At 37.9% G+C, this 23,368-nt stretch overlaps 1 protein-coding gene across 5 annotated transcripts in view; it reads right to left on the reverse strand.

Annotated features, from left to right (window-relative positions):
- The window catches only part of ccdc57 (coiled-coil domain containing 57), a 112,575-nt gene that overhangs the window by 38,845 nt on the left and 50,362 nt on the right, over window positions 1-23,368 (reverse strand). For all 5 annotated transcript variants that reach the window (XM_052033136.1, XM_052033140.1, XM_052033135.1 and 2 more), the window contains 4 exons: window positions 21,351-21,452; window positions 20,184-20,341; window positions 15,256-15,330; window positions 5,997-6,197 (listed from right to left, as the gene is read on the reverse strand). In XM_052033136.1, the coding sequence (XP_051889096.1) occupies window positions 5,997-6,197; window positions 15,256-15,330; window positions 20,184-20,341; window positions 21,351-21,452 (536 nt within the window). The remainder of the gene's footprint in view (window positions 1-5,996; window positions 6,198-15,255; window positions 15,331-20,183; window positions 20,342-21,350; window positions 21,453-23,368) is intronic.

The raw sequence follows: 23,368 nt of genomic DNA on the forward strand, positions 1-23,368 counted from the left end.
TGAAGAATGTACATTGGACCTGTTGCTGAACCTGAAACCAGAAATAAAATTAGTTGAAGGACCCACCCAGTGTCTGATGCTAACAGAAAAAAAGTTATCTAAAATTGATGAACCTTATAGTTCTGCTGTAAAGTTATCAATCTGTAATATTTACTCAATTATTCCTCTTTCTACAGACATTGCCTGATCTGCTGGCCATTTCCAGCATTCCCCCTTTGATTTTAAGTTCCCCTTGTCCTATCCATCTCTCCCCAACCCTCAGTTTAAAATTAATTTGTTTGCTCACTGCTAGTTATGATGAAGATTCTTTGAGCTTAAATATTAATTCTGTTTCCCTTTCCACAGATTTCGCCTGACCTGTTGAACACATCTGACTTTTTCTGCTTTTATTTCAGATTTTCAGCATCTGCGATTTTTGATTTTTCCACTGAAGTAGATCCGAAATTGCAACCATTTGATCATAATGGCTCAGGATAAAAATTTATCTTGAAATAAAAACACCTTCACTACTTCTGCCTATAAAATGTTTATGTACATCCTAAGAACTTTCAATTGGTCACAGGGTGAAAGAATTCATTTAAAACAGAATCATAAAAATGGAAGTGTGTTAATGACCAGGTTGTGTGTTTTTAAGGAGTTGATTTAAATGTAAAAATAATTTGGGACATCAGGAAGAGATTCTTCGAAACAGTATCATGAGATCATTTGCATTCACTTGAGAACAGACAAGACCTGGTCTTGCCAAGTAATTTGCTTCCTGAGTCACTTCGGATGGGCATTTTTGACACCATCTCAAAAAAAGGCAAATGAACATGTAGCAAATTAACAGCAAAACAAAATGATTTCTTGACTGATTTGGAAAAAGATCAAAGATACACATATATAAAACATACTTACAAAGAGCTAGGAATAACATCTTTATAGTTTTTTTTCTATAATCTTCTTATTCTCTCTTGCTCACCTTATACTTAATACTTGTGATGAATGTTCCTGGCCATGGCCAGTGAGTGGTTCCAAAGGGAAGTGGTAGCATATAACCATTCCAAAAGAAGTCTGTACCAAACTTGCACAGACCCATTAAGACAGAAACTCATCGAATGACAGATGGCACCACATCTGACATCACACTCCATTGCTGGACTCTATATATACTGTACAGACCTAGTGTAGGATCAGGAATTCCATGTGGATTTTAAGCCTATAGTTTAGGAACAATTGGTGAAAATTTTTTTTCCAAATTATTTTGTTTTAGTTTCATGGTCTTAATTACTTCTAAGCATCTTAATTATTTGCAATTAACTTTTAAATTTATTTTTATTAATTATAATTGTTTTAAATGTCTCTGAATGGTAAATATAGTGAAAAAATGCTTATATCAATTACAAATTTTGACAGAAAGCAAAGCTTTGCACCCTGAATTGCCTTTAGTCAAAACCTATCAAGGGCATTTCTGGGAATAAGGCGGCCTCTGCAGTACACAAGTTGAGGCTCTGTCACCCCTGAGACCTCACTGGCAGACTCCAGGGTGCAGACAGTCAGCAAGGTAACCCTCTAATCTACATTTGGCCTAGGTGACTGCAGGTGGTGAGAAATGCATGTGGCGATTCCAGATAACAGGCTGTGTCCAGAGAGATGCAACATACTACTGCTATGTTCAGATGGTGACAATCAGCTCGTAAGATCTGAAGAGACAGAATTTTTATTCAGTGTTCCTAGTTTTAGGATTTATAGTATGTGAGTGCAGAATTCTAGTGCTGCTACTATAGACTGACATTTCTTTTGAAATATTTCAATTGAATAGGTTGGCTTCAGATATATGGGCAAAAATTTAACTTTGGAAAATTTTGTCACATGAACTGAATAAACTAGCCTGCAAATGATGATGAAATAGCCATTAAAACAAATGGTTAGACAGGTAGGTTCATTAATGTTGTTCAACTGTTAACACAACGGGAAAATAACTAGGTCCAGAAAATAACTAGGTCCAACTTAAAAAAAATCTTTGTCATCCTGCTAATCCATGGCAAGTTATTGGCTATTAAAGCTGTGAAAGACTCCTGGCACTGGTTGCTCAAGCCGATTCCCCACTGTACGAGGTGGGCAACTGCCACAATTTGGTGCTCTTTTGTGAACACCATGAAATGGCTGCCGATAGAAGGAATGTTACTGATGCAGAAATAACAGCCAGGATATCCCCACAAATTCCAGACAATTGTGTTTGGTTGTAATGGGCTAGATTTTCCAGGCAAATGCTGGCAGTGCCATGATGAAGTGCAAACTCAACAATTGCTTGATAGTTATTCTGGGAAATATGCCATCTGAACCTGTACCAGATTAGGCCTGATAAAGGAACAAGCAAGTATATTAATTTGAATGGAGAGCGGCAATGCAAAGGATAAAGATTAGTTTTTTATTTTTAATTCTTCTTAGGTGATTTTCACTGCTTTAGTTTCCGTTTCTTTTTCACATTTCCACTATTTAGTTATTTGATCTATATTAGTTTTTATAATGTTTTTGAATATTTCTGAATGTTAGAGGAAGAGAATTTTTTTTGGCATGTTTGATAGCTTGCTAAGCAAGGTGAATGTTTTAGCCAGTTAACAGTTTTTTCACCTGATCATGGGAAGGACTTGTTCTGCACCTCCCTTCCACTCATCTGTCGGCAAGGTCCCGCTGCTATGCAGGGCTTTGTCATTTTGAATAAAGACGGTTTCAGTCAGGAAACTGACACCAATGAACCCGTAAGAAGCTCGTACTTATCATGTAGGTCAGCAGCAAGCAAGGGTAGCTCACTGCCGACAGAAAATTCTGAGCTTATGTGCCACTGGATATGGTAAGGAGGAAAAGTAAACCAAATAAATCTTTCCTGGACAGCAATTTGATGCTTTTATAAAAACAATGTAAATTATATTTAGTGCAATAAGTACACATTATACATCTTGGGTACCATGCCAATTATGCATATGAGAAATGGGTACAGTTCAACATATTAAACAGCATTTTAAAACAATAATCTATGAAAATAGGAAATGAAAATACTATTTGCAGCTATCAAAGTGCAACGCCACATAGATGCAGTGAAGATAAAATAAATATTGGTTGAAAGACACTTACAGTAGGCATAACAACAGAAATTATATACTGAAAAATAGTAAAATGTGTTTCATATTCAAATAATTTTTATCAAGCATTTTCTGTAGATGCATGTAGAATGAACCATTCCTGAACAACTACTCCATTTAAAATGATGTTTCTAATAATAGAGTATCCATTAATAAGCTTCTCCTGTATTAGGAAATATAAGCCACATTGTAATTGGCATTACAATCCTCAGTAGGTCAAACTCAAGGATACAGCTGAGGTTAAAGTGACAGTGACTTGTTCAACAATTTCACCTGATAAAAGTTAGCTCTAAACTAATATCCTTGTTGCTGAGAGGTCCCAGTTTGAACACATACAATCTAAAGTTTCAAAAGGCATGTTGTTCAGCTTTGAGATTCATTCTCCTGGATCCATCCTATCACATTGCTATCTGCATTTCATACCTTAAAACTTTTCACTTAATTCTTTTGCAAGAGTTTTCATGACATACAGAGCTTCAATGCAAAAACAGCAATCAATTCAGTACTGGCAAAAGATCATGGGAAAGAGAAACGCAGCTGGGCATGAAGTGCCACTAAAGCCTAGATAATGCTAGGAAATTTACCATTGTAATAATGGAAAAACTATAACTGCCATTATAAATGTGAAAAACTGCATGTGCCATTCCATGTAAAAATTCTGTAAGTAGGTGTCCTGATAGCTAATACTCCCATAGATGTCCTGCCCTATTGCAGTCTTCAGAGATGCAAACCAAACAGAATTACTGAGTCTCCATTTCTTCTCTTCTAGGTTCCACTTTTCAATCCTTAAACCATTGCTGATCCAAATTTTCTTTCTTTAGTACTTCCTATCATGTTCCCCTTGCCATCTTCTATCTTTCCCGATCTCTCCTCCTTCCCAGTCCCCATCCCCAACTCTCTCCTACCTTTTTCTCTGCTTCCTATTCTTTCCCCTCCTAGTTGCTCTTCTTTTCTCCATCTCCTTTTCTCTGCCTCCACCCTCCTCTCCTTTCTGTTCTTTCATTTCTGCCTGTTTGGTTCTATTATCCCTCAACTTCTAACCCTGATTTATCTGAAAATTTTGAATTGGCCTTTACTATCCATCTGCAACAAAAAGTGCAGTTTTATAGATATCATATTCTGTACAATTGGGTATTCATTTCACTACAAACTTTTATAGTACCCCCTTGCTAACAGGAAACCTATTATATCATTTGTTATAAGAGTACATCTACAAGTGATGTGATTCTAAGATTTTAAATAGATAGTACATTTACAATGAGCTTGGTATCACGCATGGGAGAGCTTGTAATGGTAGGGATTTAAATTATACTTTATTCTACAAAAAAATAGAAACTATTTTAACTAGCATTCAAACTCTTCTTTTCCCAGCAGAAATTTCAGGATGTGATGATGCAGAAGAATTGGACTGCCTATCTTGAAGGAGGTAATTTCCCTGCCTCTCTTCTTCTCCATGACCCCTCTTTCCTGCCTCACTTCCAATTATTCAATTTCTCTCCAAATGCCACCACCATTCTGTTCTCACCTCTTTGCATCCTAATGTCTCTCTGCTGTCTGGCTCCAATTACATCCCACAGTCATCCCTACTAAACTCAAGTAGTGTATTTAGAAATAACTCCCTCATGCAATGCCAAGGGTGGTCAATTAAATCAAGGAAAGTAAAAATAATGGATAGAATTTGCTAAGTGGAATCACTGACACAGCCATTTGAGAGGCTTTCTTAATATTGCTTTCTGTATATTGCTTTCAAGTACAGATGTCCTAGACTTACTATAGACTTAGACTTAGATGTTACTTACTGTAACATCTCTGACCGTAAGACTTTGCAGAGAATTGCGAGTACAGCGAAAAAAATCATTGGAGTACCTCTTCCCTCCATCTCGGATATTTACAATACACGATGCACACGTAAGGTTTATAGAATTATAGACGACCCTTCTCATCCCTCCCACGACCTATTTGTCCCACTGCCGTCTGGCAAGTGGTACCGGAGCAGCCGGGCCAGAACTACTAGATTGCACAACAGTTTTTCCCCCAGGCTGTCAGGCTCCTGAATACCCTGGTAGACAAATGCCGCGTCAAAAGCTCTGGTTTTCACGACGGCGTATAAGAACTTTGGCTGCTGCTGAACGTGTTTATACAATGAGTACAACACACTGAGCTTGTATTTCTCTTGTCCAACTTGGTTTTGCACTAACTCTGCACTAAATTTGTATTTTGTATATACTGTTTCTTTGCACTATTTGTACTTGCACTATTATTTTTTGATTTTTTGTTTTTTGTTTGTGTTTATTGTATGTCTTCTGTTCTATGTATGTCCTCTGTTGTGTGAGTCTGGGGGAAACAACATTTCTTTCCACCATGTGTTTTTATAGCATGGATGAATGACAATAAAGTAACTTGAACTTAAATGATGAGCATACCACATCTGTCACCATGATCATTGCTGGACTTCACTTGGAGTCCAGTGGCAGGTCAAGCCTGCAAATAAGGAAGCAAAGAGGAAGGAAAGCAATTTCACATTGACTTTGTCAGTTATTTATGTGATTTTAAACTTTATTTTAAAAATTTTAATTTTCTTTTAAAATACTTGCTTCAATTTTATTGGTATTTAAATGTCTCGATGTCAGAGACAAATGAAAAGTCTGTCGCCAGAATTGCCTTCTTTCTGGGGCTGTCGGGCTACTTGGAGATGGGAGCTTTGCAGTAAGCTGCCCAAGGTCTAATCATTTAGAACAAGCTGGTGGATTTGAGAGAGGGTCAGCGTGATATTCTCTCCACATTCAGCGCAGATCTTCAGGAGCTAGCAAGCTCTGTGAGTGACGATTCCAGACACGGACCTGGTCCAATATAATTCAGCCTAATGTTACTTACTTCTCAATAACATCCTCTTTCTCCTTTGTGGCATCTGCGTGGCTCCATTCCATTCGCCGTTTCTCCATTTCAACTGTCTCCAAGCTCATCTGCAATTCACGCATCTTGTTGTTCAGTTCCCTTATCTGTTCTGTGTGTACTTGCTTTGCAGTAGCAAGCTTTGCATCTCTCTCACGAGCAAGACGATCCAGTTCAGAATGTCTAAAGAAAGATTAGACCTTTTAAATGTAATAAAGCAATTACTAAAATCACTCAACTAGCATTCATAAGTTGTGGGATCGAGTTTAAGAGCTGCGAGGTAATGATGCAGCCCTACAAAACTCTGGTTAGGCCACACTTAGAGTACTGTGTCCAGTTCTGGTCACCTCATTACAGGAAGGATGTGGAAGCGTTGGAAAGAGTGCAGAAGAGATTTACCAGGATGCTGCCTGGATTGGAGAGTATGGATTATGAGGAGAGACTAAGGGAGCTAGGGCTTTACTCTTCGGAGAGAAGGAGGATGAGGGGAGACATGATAGAGGTATACAAAATATTAAGAGGAATAGATAGAGTGGACAGCCAGCACCTATTTCCCAGGGCACCAATGCTCAATACAAGAGGACATGGCTTTAAAGTAATGGGTGGGAAGTTCAAGGGAGATATCAGAGGGAGGTTTTTTACCCAGAGAGTGGTTGGGGCATGGAATGCGCTGCCTGGGGTGGTGGTGGAGGCAGGTACATTGGTCAAATTCAAGAGATTGCTAGATAAGCATATGGAGGAATTTAAAATTGAGGGATATGTGGGGGGAAGGGGTTAGATAGTCTTAGGCAAGGTTTAGAGGTCGGCACAACAGTGTGGTCCGAAGGGCCTGTATTGTGCTGTACTTTTTATGATTCTATGAACAATATACCCATTAGCATTGAAAATATTTTCCATTTTGTCCGGTGATAAAAGGAATTCTGCACTGGAAAAACACAATTCAAAACTCTCCTAAAATCATTTGAATATCACATCCCAACAACAATCACAGTAAAGACCCTTTTATAGATTTCCTTCGCCTCGAAGAATAGCTGCGAAATTAGCAGCTCCAAAAACTTCTCAAATCTCTTAATGGATCTCTGCATTGCTCAAATTTCAACTGTTTTCATCGCTGATTTTAATTAATAGTGAATGTGCCTTCAGTTGCCCTAGTCTTAAACTTTAATCTGCCTTTCTATTCTCCTTTAAGATGCTCTTTAAAATCAATTTCTTTGATCAACTCCTCATTAATGTGTCCTTATGTGGTTCAGTGCAAAACTGTATTTCTTGAAATGTTTAACGATGCTAAATATGCTATGGAAATACAAGTTCTGGTTGTTTACTTGTTTATCCATTATGGAATTTAAAAGTATTTGAAGTATTTTTATTGATTGCACCATGGTCTGGTAAGGCAATTCAAATGCGCAGGAATGCAAGAAGCTGTAGAGGGTGGTGGACTCTGCACAATACATCACAGGTACATCCCTCATTCTACCATTGGTAGTTTCTACAGGAGACGCTGCTTCAAGGCGGCAACATCTATCGTCAAAGATCCCCACTATCCGGGCCATGCCATCTTTTTGCAGCTACCATCGGGCAGGAGGCCTGAAGTCCCACACCGCTGGGTTCAAGAACAGCTACTTCCCTTCAACCATTGGTTCTTGAACCAGCTGGCAAAATCCTAATCACTAGAGTTTAGCAACACTATGACCACTTTGCACTAAAATGGACTTTGTATTTTTTGTTCTAATTGTGTTTTCTTGTAAAAATTCTGTATAATTCATGTTTAATGTATGTTTTTTTTGTGAATGCTCCTTATTTACTATGTGCCTGTGATGCTGTTGCAAGTAAGTTTTTCATTGCACTTGTGCATACATGTGCGCATGACAATAAATTTGACTTTGATTTTATAAACTCGACTTTGACTTTTAATAGGAATTGAAAAACAACTTGGAAACACTATCCTATTCAGTTACATTATCCTGTAATATACTTGATTTTTACTTGATGTAGATTACTTACATTATTCTCCTCACTGATTGACTTCAGAGTATACATGAGAATGTGTAAAACGTTTGCACATGGAGTTTACTCTGGAGACACAGACAAATGACTAAAACCAGCAATTGTATTTAAGTGTCATTTCCACTGAAGATACAGAATTCTCCCCTCAAGTTCTATGATTTATACAGTAAGGAGAGTCACTGCTTCAAGATGGTGGACCTCACAGATGAGTGATATTAGGCTTCTGGATTGCCAGTCGGGGTTGGGATGTTTGATCTATTGATGGTTGTGGGAGTTGGATCCATTAACATTGGACTGGAAAGAGCACTCTTACTATCCTAGGTTCGACATTCAGGTTGTTTATTTAATTGTTATGGTATAAAGTGCATTTGTATTAGGATCTTAAGCAAACAAGAAGCTTTCTTTGCTTATGTGGAAGACCTGATGCTTGCTTCAAAACAAAAATCTCATTTCTTTTGGTCCAGTATTCTGGGGAAAAGTATGCATGCACATCTGGTTTTTCATTTTCTGACTAATGGTATTGCACAATAGCATGGTATCCATTTTTAGAACAATGGTAAACTAAAGTCTAAAGGATGAGACCTGAAAGTTATAAGAAGAATGGCCTCCTGTGCATTACACAATTCTCATACATCCACTCCTCTGAGAAGGTTGAATAAATACATTCATTGATATTTTAAACACTAAATGTTTTGGTCAGAATATTGGTCCCTGTAGTCTTACCATGATACTACAATGACAGATGCACTACAAATCCCACCGACAGGCGTATGGAATAATTCAGACTATCCATAAATAAATGTTGTCATTAAATGTAAAAATAGGAAGGGTACATGGGTTCATATCAGAAGACACTGTCCGCAAGGATGGCATCTAATCTCTGCTGGTAAAGGAAAGAATATACATCTAGTAGACTATTATCAAGTTAGGATGCAGAAATGACAGATAAAGTGGGCAACAAGCTAATTAATCGTCATCCACTCCAAGATGCTTTTCCGTAACTATAATCAAAATTTCGAAACTGTTTCATTTGCCAAAAGTATTACATTTTGTCAGAACATAATATTTTGTATAAATTTAAATGTGCAACAAGTTGTAAGAGCTTATTTAATATCTAATTTGTAGTGCAAATACCTCTATTCTGTTTGCAAGCTGAGAGGGAAGAAGCCTAATGAATGTAGAAACATTACACAAAGTAGATGATCTAAGCATTATGTAGTCGTACTTGGTGGAAGCTTGCTGGTATATCTTCACTGCTATATTTCCTGTATTGCAACAGTGACTACAATTTAAAAGTATTAATTAAGTTGTAAAGGGCATTGATATGTTTAAAGTTAAAGGTGCCTAAAAATTGCAATCTCCCTTGCTTCATTCAAAATGACTTACTAATTATGTCTTTATTTATATTTGGATATCTGACAGTAATCAACAATTTGCATAAAGGTCCTACCTTATCATATCTCAGTACATCAATGTTAATTGAGGAAGGTGACGGGGAGATCAAGGATCTCTCTGAATATGCCAATACTTTTTCAGGGTCCCTCAAAGAAAGACTATTGCTGGCATAATGAAACTTACCTGAAAAGTTATAATCCAGGGACTTCTATTGAATTGCAATACCTTCAGTCTCAAAAATTAATTTGAAAACATTTTGTATTATCATGTAATATAACCTACTTAATTTTGCTTTCTCCTTGTAGTTTCGTATCAACTTGCTGCAAGTTAAAAATAGTTTTGTTTTAAAAATATCATAATAGATAATTGATGTCCAGCAATGTACTTGTGGTCTGAAAGAAAAATTCCCGATGAATGTAGTATGCAATATTTACAGTACAATATTGAGCTGCAGGATTAAAAGCTGTGTAAGCTTTTGTTATGTTGTCTCTGGAGAGCAGCCTTGTTTACTTATACAAATGAAATCATTACTTATTGACTGCAAACAGAAAAATAAGTCTGTATTATATTTTTATATGCACCTCTTGTACTTTGTTTAATTAGGCTTAACAGGTTTCCACACAGTAACAGTGCTAGCTGTGCTAAATCAATACACGGCTGCCAACAACAGAAAAAAAACATACCATTGAATAAACCAGAGGACTAGTGACAAAAATCCAATTAGAGGTTATAAGGCAAAACCACAAGAATATTGTGGAACCATAAATGGTGAAACTAAAGCTCTTATACCTTAGCATAATGTAGAAGTTATATTAAATTTGTTAATTTGTTTTTTGCTGAACCTGGAGCCTTTCAATGATGTATGCTTGAGCTACTCAGTGTATCAACTTGCTGAATCTCAGAAAGCTCACCAATTCTTTGCTTAATACACAAGGTATTTAAAGGTATTAGGGCTGATGACTAAATACCATCCCATTTATCCAGCTGACGTATGTGATATCAATGTCTCTTGAGATTTTAGATTCATAAAATATTTCATATCTATTTATTTTGTTGTGAGGCAAAGGAGTAGAGCAACAGAATACCAATGGTCAATAAAATCAGATTTTACAGTCATAATGCTATTAAGTACGTTCCTCATAAAACTGAATTTGATAAAATGCTTACTGTATAACTGTAAAAGCACAAACTCACTACCATAATCCACATCAAATCTCGGGCCTACTAATTATTATTTCCATAATGCCATATTAAAGTGGATCATGAGGAACTGACCTAGCTTCTTTAAGGACTCAAAAGCAAGAATATCACAGCAGTCACAACACCCAACTCTGGACTTCTCCTTCATTTGAATTTTTCTCTATCCATTCTCATTCCAAACACTTGCATGGCAGGTTGGTTGATAACTTTAGTTATAATCCTGTCAATAACTTCAATGCGAACATCATTCTGTGCACAGCTAATAAGGAGATGATTTTTCCTATTTATGAAATGAAACACTGAACAACGTATCAAAACAGCAATCCTGCCAAAAACTGAGAATTACATCTTGCACATAGCACCAATATATTGAAAAATACATTTTATTAAGACAGAAAGCCATATTTACAGTGAAGGATGGTTGATGGTATCCTCTCCACTCTCAGTCATGCTTTATCAAAACCTGTTGTTATATTAAATGAAAGATATTTTCTTTTGGTTTAATGAAACCTTGTTGCCCATACAGCAGAAGAATTTTAATGTTGAGAAAAGAATCAGGAAAGTTTCCTTAAACCAAAACAAAATATCTTTCATTTAATATAAAAACAAGTCTTACCTTATACATTAATTCTATTTCTCTCTCCACAGATGCTGCTAGTGCTGTTGAGCATTTCCAGCACTTTCAGTTTCTATATCTAAATATTTATCTCTGTTTCCAGGACCATGACATGAATAAGCTGTGAAATACTTGAAGACATTTTTAGGGATATGAAGAGCACCACATAATTCCACTTATTTCTTCTAAGATAAAATGTAAGAAATTTAATTTTACATCCACTGAAATGATCTATTGTACAAATTTACATAGCTCTGGTATGACAACTATATCTCACAAATGGAAATGTATACTTTATGAAGTTGCACTAAGTATTTTTAAGATTTTCTTGACTCTTTAGGTCGCTACATAAAAGTACCATTCATCAGCTGAAGAGGTAAAATAAAGGCTTCTTGCCAGCTATTGCCAATACAGGATTTGTGTTAACCTTGGAACTGCATGTTATAAAATAACATGCAGTTATTTAATATGCACTCTATAAACAAAAACCCCTTCAGGTTTGATTGCCCTCATTTTGACATGCACTTTCTCTCTTGGTGCCTTAACTGTGCCACTAAAATGCCTCCAATTTGTGTTGGCAACAAATTATTTATAATTGGAGCTCCCAGAGTAGTTCAGTTAGTTAAGCCGTAAGTAGCTGAGCCATATATATTTAGAAGGCTTCATGATCAATATAGAAATTACAATAAATTTACTAGAAATACAGGGGAACCATGGGTCAAATAACAGTATGAAATTTAAAAGTAATGGATATATCTAAAAAGAAAGTCCTAGAGAAATTGAGAGGACTGAAAGCCAGTCAATAACTTGAATCTCTTAGTCTGTACTGTACTGCTGGTGGAAATATTAATGATGATCTTCCAAAACTTCCTAGATTTTGGAACTGTGCCAACAGATTGGACTGTGGCAAATGTATCACAGCTATTTAGTAAAGGAGGGAGAAAGAAAATAGGGATCTGTTGACCAGTTAGCCTAACATCAATTGCAGATAAAAAGTTAGAATTTATTATTGAGGAAATGGAACAGGGTACTCAATGTTAAAAGATAAATAAAAAGAATTAACTGTTCTTCACGAAGGGAAATTGTATTTGTTAAGCATAATAGTAGGATATATTTGTATTTACAAAAGTAACTGGATAAGGCATCACAAAAAATTATGCCAGCATAATCAAAGACCCCACCCACCCAGACATTCTCCCTTCTCCCCTCTCCCATCAAGCAGAAGACACAAAAGCCTGAATGCATGTACCACCAGGCTCAAAGACAGTTCCCATCCCGCTATTATAAGACTACTGAACGGTTCCCTAGTACAATAAAATGGGCTCTTGACCTCATAATCTACCTTGTTATGACCCTGCACCTTATTGTCTACCTGCACTGCACTTTCTCTGTAGCTGTTACACTTTATTCTGCAGTCTGTTATAGTATTAGCTTGTACTACCTCAATGCATTGTGTAATGAATTGATCTGTATGAATGGTATGCAAGACAAGTTTTTCATTGTACCTTGGTACATTTGACAATAATAAACCAATTCCAATTCCAAAAGTGATAAAATTAGTGTCCATGGGGTTGGGGACATAAATTTGCATGGGATAGAGGATTGGTAATTTGACAAGTTGGCAGGCTGTTACCAGTGGGGCAAATGTCAATACTAATGCAGAATCTACATTAATGACTTAGATCAGATTTACCTGTGTTTTTGAATGAAATCTCCATTTGTTTACACTTGATAAAATGGGCCCCCATGCCTTCAAACACTTAATGGTATCATGGACTTCTCCTTTTAATTTGGAGCAATATGTATTTTTATTTGCTTTTACTCTTTTTGTGAGCCACCTAACTAAATTACCTCAATATTATTAAAATATCATGGGTCCCCAATGGTCTTTGGCACCCAAAGTACCCGTTAGTCATACTTGGTTGGGAAGCACTATCTGAGATGAAAAAAAAATTATACGTGAAGTATCCAAAGCTGTCGGTAGTGCAAAGCTAGGTGAAAAAGCAAGCATGATTGGAATGCAGAGAATCTGCAAAGGGATGTGGACTGTTTAAGGCAGTGGGCAAAGATGTGTCCGATGGAGTATAGCATAGGAAAGTGTGATGTTATTCACTTTGGCAGGAAGATTAAAAAAACATTAATTGATAAGAAACTGGTAAATACTGGTATATTGCAGGATCTGCCATGGATGGATGCAGCTGGCAGTTTTCTCTGGCTGGACAGTCTACAATTAGGGGGGGTAGACATTTAGGTCTGAGATGTCCAAATGCATTTGCAACTACATTCAGTCAGATGCATTGAGTGAATGATCCATCTTGACATACTCATCATCAGAGAAGACATAGAGACACAAGAGACTGCGGGTGTTGGAATTTGGAGCAAAAAAACAAACTGCTGGAGGAACTCAGCAGGTCAGGTAGCATCTGTGGAGTGAAATGGTCAGTCGATGTTTCTGGTTGAGACCCCTCATCTGGTCCTGAAATGTAGCACTCCATATTGTTCAGGATTAAACTCCATTTGCCATTTTTCAGCCGACCTTACCATGTATGGCATCAAGAAACACAGGTAAAACTGGAGTCAATGGGTGTCATGAGGGTGATACTCCGATGGTTGATATCACACCTTGCACAAACCAAGATGGTTTTGGTTGTTGAAGGTGTATGTCCCAGAAGTTCCTCAGGGGAGTGTGCTCAGCTTAACCATCCTCAGCTGCTTTATCAATGACCTTCCTTCCATCATAATATCAGAAGTGGGGATGTTTGCTGATGATTATGCAATATTAAAGCAAATGAAGCAGACCACACCTCTGTACAGCAAGACCTGGACAAAATTCAGGACTGGGCTGTTAAATGGTAAATAATATCCACATCATAAATGTGTTAAGCAAGGACCATCTCCAAAAACAGTCTAACCATTTCCCTTGACACCCATCCTATTAATCCCCTACTTTCCATACCTAACTTTGCTTTCCCCTTCTGAAACTGTCAGATTTTTATCCCCCTAATTTAAGCTCTCCACAACGAAATATTTAAACCTAACCACAACGATATACATGTTGCCTTTTGTGTTAAGCTTCACTCCTCCCAGTTCTGTTTTGAAAACTATAAGCCCTCCATTCTTCTCCCAGTTCTGAGGAAGGGTCCCTGACCTGAAACGTTAACTGATTTCTCTTTCCACAGATGTTGCTTGAGTGGCTGAGTTCTTCCAGTGTTCTCTGTTTTTGTTACAAAGTCATAGATTTGGCTTTAGCTGTGCTCCAAGAGGGAGCATGACGTTCTCCAACATCTTGAGCTGACTGCTGATTCTAGAGCCTGATTCAGTTGGGGAGGGGGAGGTTCCTGCCTTACCTTCAATCATCCATTTCATCTCCTCCAGCATATGAAGCTATCAGGTGGGCACCTCCTGAAACATTCTGCCTACATAAAAATCAACATCACAAATATACTATACTGATGCCTGCTGCTGCTCAAGTCTGAAATCTAGATCTTCAGTTCTTGCAGTTGACATTTCCTGTTCATACTGATATACAAGTTGTGAAAAGTAACCTGGGATGTACATTCAGTGGTTCTGAGAGGCATGGGGGCCTTTTGTAGGGTTTATTCCTTCCTCTACTTTATTATATCTGTATGCCAAAGGCCAAAGATAAAAATCATTGTAACATATCTAAGTACCAAAACTTCCTTCTGGAGTTGCCAGAATAAATAATTGCAATAAGCTAACAAAACTGATATTTGGGAATTACATTTTATAAGCCCCTTGAGTTTTTACCTCAATTACCATAAATTAAATTTCCACTAGAGATTAGTATCAAAATTGCCTACAACATGCTGACATTTTAAAGTTATTGGCACTGTATTTTTTACCAGAATTTTTGAAGTTTTGATTGAAATAGAGAATGCTTTCTACCAAATTTAGCATTTTTAAAAGTGCATTCTCTTATCAAGTGATCCCTTCTGAGCTGTTCTGTACTTTACATAATGCTTAATTATGTTTTTAGGAGCATAAAGTTTTAATAAATTTACTTACTTGCGTTGGAACATTTCCTCTTCATTTTCCAAGTTAATTTTCATTCTATTGATTTTGTCCTCTAGTTCCTCTATCCTTATAGACAAGACAATGAGAAACTCAGAATTTACAATATTCCACAAATGACTCAGAGGTGTATCCAACATAGTTTACAAGAAAATGGGAATTTTTGTTTCTACATTGTAAGTTGGTAACATAATAAAAATTGTAGTTCTTGTCACCTGGGCTACTCACAACTCCTTGCAATCTCTTCAGTCCTGTATACAGGGAATATTCCACATTACATAACATATAACTACAAAATATATAACAACTAATTCACATTCTATCCAAAAGATTAAGTGTGATTAATTTGAAAGGTGTAATTGTAGCCGAACCTGAAGCAAATAAACATTAAAGGAGAGGAAGCTGTACAGTAAAGGCAGTTTTGTGATCTAAACACACAAAAATAGGCAAAGCTTACTATCCCTGCTTGATGCAAAGATCCAAAGAGTCCTGCAATGAATTTCTAAAGAGCAGGTTGTGAACTGAAATAAATGCAAGAGGGGTGGACATGTATTTGCTTAACTTTAATTGTCTATATATTTTTTTCAAAACTTTTGCGGTTTTGTTGTATAGAAGGCTCAAAATATTCACAATTAAGTAACAAATTTGGGTCCAACAAGTCTAGATTCATCCACAAAAGCCTTTGGAAGTGTTAATGCTTAACCCATTCATCTGCTTTTTAAATCTCAGAACTCACCCCGTAAAAGAAGATGGTCAAACACACGCAGATGAATATTTCTTAATAACTGTAAACTGGTTAGCTCATGGATTTCCAACTAACAAACAGGATGGAAATGGTGTAATAACTGCTCTACTCTCTCTACACTCATGACCGTGTGGCCAAGCACAGCTCAAATGCCATCTATAAGTTCGCCGACGACACCGCTGTTGTTGGTAGAATCTCAGTTGTCAACAAGAAGGTGGAACAGGAGTGAAATAGTTTGGCTGGTTGAATGGTGTTGCAACAACAACCTCGCACTCAACATCAGCAAGACCAAGGAACTAATTGTGGACTTCAAGAAGGGGAAGCTGGGAGAACACACACCAGTCCTCATTGAGAGGTCAGCAGTGGAAAGGGTGAGCAGCTTCAAGTTTCTGGGCGTCAACATCTCGGAGGATCTATGCAGAGGCCAACACATTGATGCAATCGTGAAGGCACGCCAGCGGCTCTACTTCGTCAGGAGTTTGAGGAGATTTGGTATGTCACCAAAGACTCTTGCAAATTTCTATAGATGTATGGTGGAGAGCAATCTGACTGGTTCCATCACAGCCTAGTATGGAGGTTTCACTGCACAGGATCGCATAAGGCTGCAGAGGGCCGTAGACTCAGCCAGCTCTATCATGGGCACTATCATCAAGGACATCTTCAAGAGGCGGTGCATCAAGAAGGCAACATTGGAATTGGAATATTATTGTCATTTGTACCAAGGTACAGTGAAAAACTTGTCTTGCATATTGTTCATACAGATCAATTCATTATGCAGTGCATTGAGGTAGTACAAGGTAAAACAATACAGAATGCAGAGTAAAGTGTCACAGCTACAGAGAAAGTACAGTGCAGGTAGACAATAAGTTCATAATGAGGTATATTGTGAGGTCAAGAATCTATCTTATCGTACTTGGGAACCATTCAATAGTCTTATAACAGCAGGATAGAAGCTGTCCTTCAGCTGGGTGGTATGTGCTTTCAGGCTTTTGTATCTTCTGCCCATTGAGGAAAGGGGAGAAGAGAGAATGTCCAGGGTGGGTGGGATCTTTGATTATGCTGGCTACTTTACGGAGGCAGTGAGAGGTATAGACAGAGTCCATGGAGGGGAGGCTGGTTTGTGTGATGTGCTGAGCTGTGTCTACAACTCTCTGCAGTTTCTTGCGGTCCCGGGCAGAACAGCTGCCATACCAAGCCGTGATGCATCCAGATAGAATGCTTTCTATGGTGCATCGATAAAAGTTGGTGAGTGTTAAAGGTGACATACCAAATTCCTTTAGCCTCCTCAGGAAGTAGAGGCGCTGCTGAGCTTTCTTGGCCGTGGTGTCTACGTGGTTGGACCAGGACAGGCTGTTGGTGATGTTCACTCCTAGGAACTTGAAGCTCTCAAACCTCTTGACCTCAGCACCATTGATGTAGACAGAAGCATGTGCACCGCCCCCCTTCCTGAAGTCAATGACCAGCTCTTTTGTTTTGCTGACATAGAGGGAAAGCTTGTTGTCAAAACACCACGTCACTAAGCTCTCTGTCTCCTTCCTCTATGCCAACTCATCGTTATTTGAGATCCAGCCCACTATGGTGGTATCATTTGCAAACTTCTGCAAACTAGATGGAGTTAGAGCAGAATATAATCGTGCTGGAGGTGTTGCTGCCTGTCCTCACTGATTGTGGTCTGTTGGTTAGGAAGTCAAGGATCCAGTTGCAAAGGGAAGTGTTGAGTCCTAGGTCTCGGAATTTGATGACAGGTTTGCTTGGGATTATAATATTGAAGGCAGAGCTGTAGTCAATAAGCAATAGTCTAAAGTAGGTGTCTTTACTGTCCAGATGCCCCAGAGATGAGTGTTAGGGCCAGGGAGATGGCGTTCTATGGACCTACACCATCTGGGACAAGCCCTTTTCTTGTTATTACCATCGGCGAGGAGGTACAGGAGCCTGAAGTTTCTTCCCCTCTGCCATTAGATTTCCGAACGATCCAAGAACATCACTTCATTATTCCTTTTTTTCTGCACTATTTATTCAGTTTTTAATTTATAATAATTTTATGTCTTACACTGTATTGCTGCTGCAAAACAATAAACTTCATGACATACAAGTCAGTGATAATAAACCTGATTCTGTTATAGGAAGGACAAAGGGGAAGCAAAATCAGTTGTTTGTAGACGGACGTGCAGTCACCCAAGGTATTTTGTGACATGGAGTATAACTGTTCGGTGCAGTTCTGTCATCTGTTTAATTAGACGAAAATTAATGTCAGGCTGACACAAGGTAGATAAAGATGATAAAGACAGAGCTACATTTTTGCATAATCATGGGCAGGGGATGAAGAGAGTTGATAAGCAGTATTTGCAGCCTGTGGCTACGGGGAAGGTTAGTGGGATTGCACAGATCCTAGTTGGAAATCAAAATGTCAAAGGGGAGACTGTGGAGACAGCTAAAAACAGCAAGCAGTGCTTGGCCTTAAAAGACAGCATCTCTGCTACAACACTGTAGTCAAGGAGAGGTGACCTAGTCAGTCACCGGAAGACATTTACTAATTGACCTCTGAGACATGGACTATAGTTAGGAATGGATGACCTGGTTAGTATTGGATCATAAGCATATCAACTAATGATATGGCTGTGACTATGTGGAATTAAGCCTGTAAACCAGACAGACATGTCATAGGTTGCAGTGTAATTCTCAGCTCTTTGGAATTAGAATAAGAAATTCTGGTCTGTTGTCGTTATTAAATCCCTGGGTTGGACTATTGCAGAGTGGTGACAGTTTAATCCCAACAGTCGTAAATCTAATTAGGCTTAGTGGGCACATTCCTTGTACAAATGAATTAATAAATAATTTTAATGCTCGTTTATTAACTAAGATCAGCAGACTTGGAATTAGTTCAAAAAGCTGCATTTAGGGAGGGTAATAACAAGCCTACTGGCTTGTGTGAAAAGTTGGAATTATGAGGGCGAGTGATTAAGCTTGGGTATGTCAGCACTGATGCAAGGTGAGCAAGAAAAGATTTTATGGAAGTGTACTGTAGTCCAGTTCTTCACTTGTTTCCATTTTAAATGAAAACAGCTAATAATTTGCCCATTGTTTGATAAGCGTTATCTATCGGGCACTGAACTCCAACACCAAAATCATTTCATTCCACAGCATCTACAAATACATGCTCTTGCAGAACTGTACAGTACATGGCCCAGTAAGCCCTCAGTTGTACCGTTATAGCAACATCTAGACAAAGAAGGGCTGCAGCAGTTCAAGGCAGCAGTTTACCACCACCTTCTCATGGGTATTTAGGAAGGGGCAATAAAAACTTGCCTTGTCAGCAAGGCCCAGATCCTGAAAAATGAATGTTTATATTAAAAAAAATCACTCCACCTAGGCACAGTAAAGCATGTTTATCAAAAGATTCTGTTATCTTATTCTAAATTGATTCTTAGCATACTGATTAATTTCCCATGAATTTTGTTCACTTTCCTTTGATTTTTGAGAATATCATTGTTAGGGTTGTTAGGATGTGGAACTCTTTCCATGCAATGTGTTACCATCAAGTCTGCTATGCCCCAATAATGTGCACATTTCTGAAACATCAATTTCTCTCAACAGGCATGCTCTGACCTCTCTAAATGAGGTTGCCAATTATAGTTAAATAGGGAATAGTTGTAAATCTATTCCCATCAGAAACTTGTCAAAAATGTCTAAACCTATTGAATCTTTAAAACTTTAATTCTATTTGACTTTATGTGGTCTGAGGCCCTACAAGCGAAAGGCCAGTGTTAAACCACTTACGTCACCTACATTACCCACCGAGAAATAAACTTTTAAGACTCATAACCATGTAACAAAAGTCAGCAAACTACATCCACTATATTACAACCATACATCAATAATAAATTTCATAAGAATAAAGAGATCATCTAAATTGTTATTTTCTAGAAATTAGTCTTCAATTGCTTGCATTACACATCCATACACAGTAGTGGCTTTGATTTCAACACTGCTTCTGACAATTTGGATTCACTGACTTCAATGGAACTGTATTTCAGAAGCAAAGTAGACTATATATGTGCACTTAGCACAAAGGATCAAGAATGAAATTCTTTCCCCCACCCCACCCCCATCTCAGAGTCAGCCATCATATCTCAAAGGTTTTCAGAAAAACTGAAGAAACATTTTCATCAATGCATACCTGGCATCTTTTAAGGCAACTATATCTTTTAATTCGAATTCTTTTCTTTGAAGTTGTTTTGCCATTTGGTGGTTTGTTTTCTCTGCTGTCTGAAGTGATTCTGCAGCCTTTATTCCTGTCTCTCTCAGCAGCTCCAACTCTTTTGACAGAAGTTTCACCTGTAATAGTCAATTATAACAGTTAACACAGAAATGTTCTTTTAAGTTAAACTACAGCTATTTCTATTTGAACAAAAGGTTTACTAAATAGAGCTTGCTACTTGGTAAGCATAATTTAACCCCCCATTGCCAAACCCCAAAACACTGGATCTTTCCTCAAATTGGCTTCCAAATCCTGAACTTCTCCAGATATCAAGACCAACTTCTGCCCTGGACTACATCATAGGACTCGGCTTCTGTATCCCTGATCTGTTGTGCAATTACTTCAACTGTAACAACTTACTATGATCACCTTTTGACTGTTTCAACTTTTCTTTCAGCTACAATCTGTTACTCACCAGAGTTTACACAAACCCATGTCCTCCATTTGTCCTGTTTTTTCTGTACCTTATGGAAACCTCCAACTTCACCATTTGTACTTTTTACTTCCCTGCAACTGATCTTCATTCCTGTAGAAGCATGTCTTTCAATGCATCCTCTGATGCACTAACTACCCTTCAAATATTATGTTCACTTTCCTGCCACACTTAACACAGGCAACAATCCTTTAATATTCCATGGTGAATCCTCTCTGTTTACATCAACTTTGACTCTCTATGCAAGTTTAGGTCGACTTTCATTTAATATGTTTATTAGAAATGGAATACTATGTTGCAACAGGAATAATTCTTTAGCTGAAACATCTTTTCTAGATCTGTCAGCATATCATTACTCTTTGACACAGCTGCAGGCCCCACAATCAATGCAATAAAAGTACTGTTTCTCCAGTTGAGCCAAGCTCACCAAAGTGCTCAGGAGAGCAGGTAGAACAATTTGATTAGATCTTTCCAGGTGAGTTTTTTTTTAAATACATTAACCTTTTCCAAACATTGTCTGAATTACATTTGTATTATGGAGATCATAAATGCTCAACAATTTACAAATAATTTCAGTATTTCAAAGATAGTTTATACACAGAATAAAAACTCACAGAATACCAACAACATGGCAATGAAAATTTTCGACAAACCTTCAGCTTACTGCTAAGTACCACATTATTCATTTCATCTCTTCGGAGTGTGAAGTCATGCTCTCGATGTCTCATCTCAGCATCAAACTCTGCTAATAACTCCTAGAAGAAAACAAACAGAAATAGATATTGAAACAGAAATAAACATGCCTTTAGCTAAAGCAGATGCAACTGAGGATGCAAAAGACTAATACATAGACTTTAATTTTAATTGCATGTTCTTCTTAGGCAGTCCCCCGGCATTGACAATGCCTTCCATCCACTAAAGTTCAATGAGTTTTGGGTTGACTAATGAATCCTCTGCAGGACTGGGAGATTCTGCCATGGAAGGGGAGATGGTTTTAGAGGTAGAAACAAATGGCTGGATTGTTTGTATTACTGTATTCTATTTGCACTGACGTGCTTGGCCTCACATGCTCCCAGAGAAACACGCATTTGGGAAGGCACTGAGCAATACTTCTCCGCCAGATCTTCCCCGTAGACTAGGATCTGAGACTCCCATAATTGACAAGGCTGTTACACATTTTTAAGGAGGATTTGAGGGCGCACTTGAAGCATTTCATTGTCATCCTGGATACCATTTGATGTCATGGAGTTCAGAGTAAAGTGCTCAATTTAGGAATCTAGGTGTTAGGTACGTGCATGATGTAACTTGTAGCCAATTGGTACTGGTTGAGTGTGATCAGGGCTTCTAAGTTAAGGATACTGACAGATAAGAGGACACCAACATTGGTTTGTTTTCTCTACCAGTAGATTTGATGGACTTTGCAGAAGCAGCTTTAATAGTACTTCTCCCATTCTGTTAGGAACATGCTCTAAATTGCCCATGACCCTGAGACATTTCAGGAGGGCAGGGATTGTTAATGCTCAAGTCCTTGAATTTGATATGGGATCTGGGGTCTGGGGTCCTGGTCTTTGAAGACTCTTTTTCTCTAGTAGCCGAGTCTATGCAGGCAACTGGAGGCACTGGTGGATTTAGTCATTAACATCTACACTCACTGAGTGATAGTTCCTAAGATGTGGAAAATGATTCATGTTGTTCACTGCTTTGTCATGGATCTTAATTATTGAGAGATGTAATGTGTGACAGGGCAAATTGGTGAAGAACCTTTGTTTCAGAAGGCATGTCCATTGTACTTAAAACTGATGAAAAGTTGGAGCCATCTTGGTTCTGGAATGGATGATGGTCAAGAAGTTTGACATTAACTTTCCATTAACTTTATAGTTTTTCACAGATAGGTGAATGTAAGAAATAGAAGCATGAGGAGGCTATTTGGCCTCTCATACCTGCTACTCCTTTGAATGAAACTATGGCTGAGCTTTTACCTCAGTGTCACTTCTTTGGACTAACCACATTTCTCTCCATTCCTTGAATAAACAAATCTATGAATCTCTGCCTTGAATACACTTTGTAACTGAGTCTTCACAGCTTGAGAATTCTGAGATTCATTACCAGCTGGGTGAAGAAATTTCTTCTCATATCAGTCCTAAGTGGCTGACACCTTATTTTCCAACTGTGACCCTTTGGTTTCAAACAACCCAAACAGGTGAATTAATACCTCTACATCTACCCTATCAAACAATTTAAGATTCTGTTTCAATGATATTACCTGTCATTCTTCTAAACTCAAAAGAGTATAGACCCAGTCTGTATACTCTCTCTTCATAAGAAAATCCCCAAATCCCAGGAATCAATCTGGTCACTCCCTCTATCACAACTTGATCCTTCCTTAGGAAAGCGAACCAGACCTGTATGCAATAGTCCAGGAGAATTCTCACCAGGGCAATACATAATTGCACAAAGATATCTTTACCCTAGAAATCAAATCCTCTTGTAGCAAAAACATATCTTTTGCCTTCCTAATTACTTGCTCTCTTTGCACATTAACTTTCAGTGATCTGTGCACAAGGACACCTAGATCCTCCTGAACATAAACACTTTTCAGTCTCTCATTATTAATGCAGATAGTATCTTGTAGATGGAGTCAAGCACATTCACATCAAGGACAGAGTCTGAT

The sequence above is a fragment of the Pristis pectinata genome, chromosome 18 (assembly GCF_009764475.1).
Source record: "Pristis pectinata isolate sPriPec2 chromosome 18, sPriPec2.1.pri, whole genome shotgun sequence".
NCBI classification, from domain to species: Eukaryota; Metazoa; Chordata; class Chondrichthyes; order Rhinopristiformes; family Pristidae; genus Pristis; species Pristis pectinata.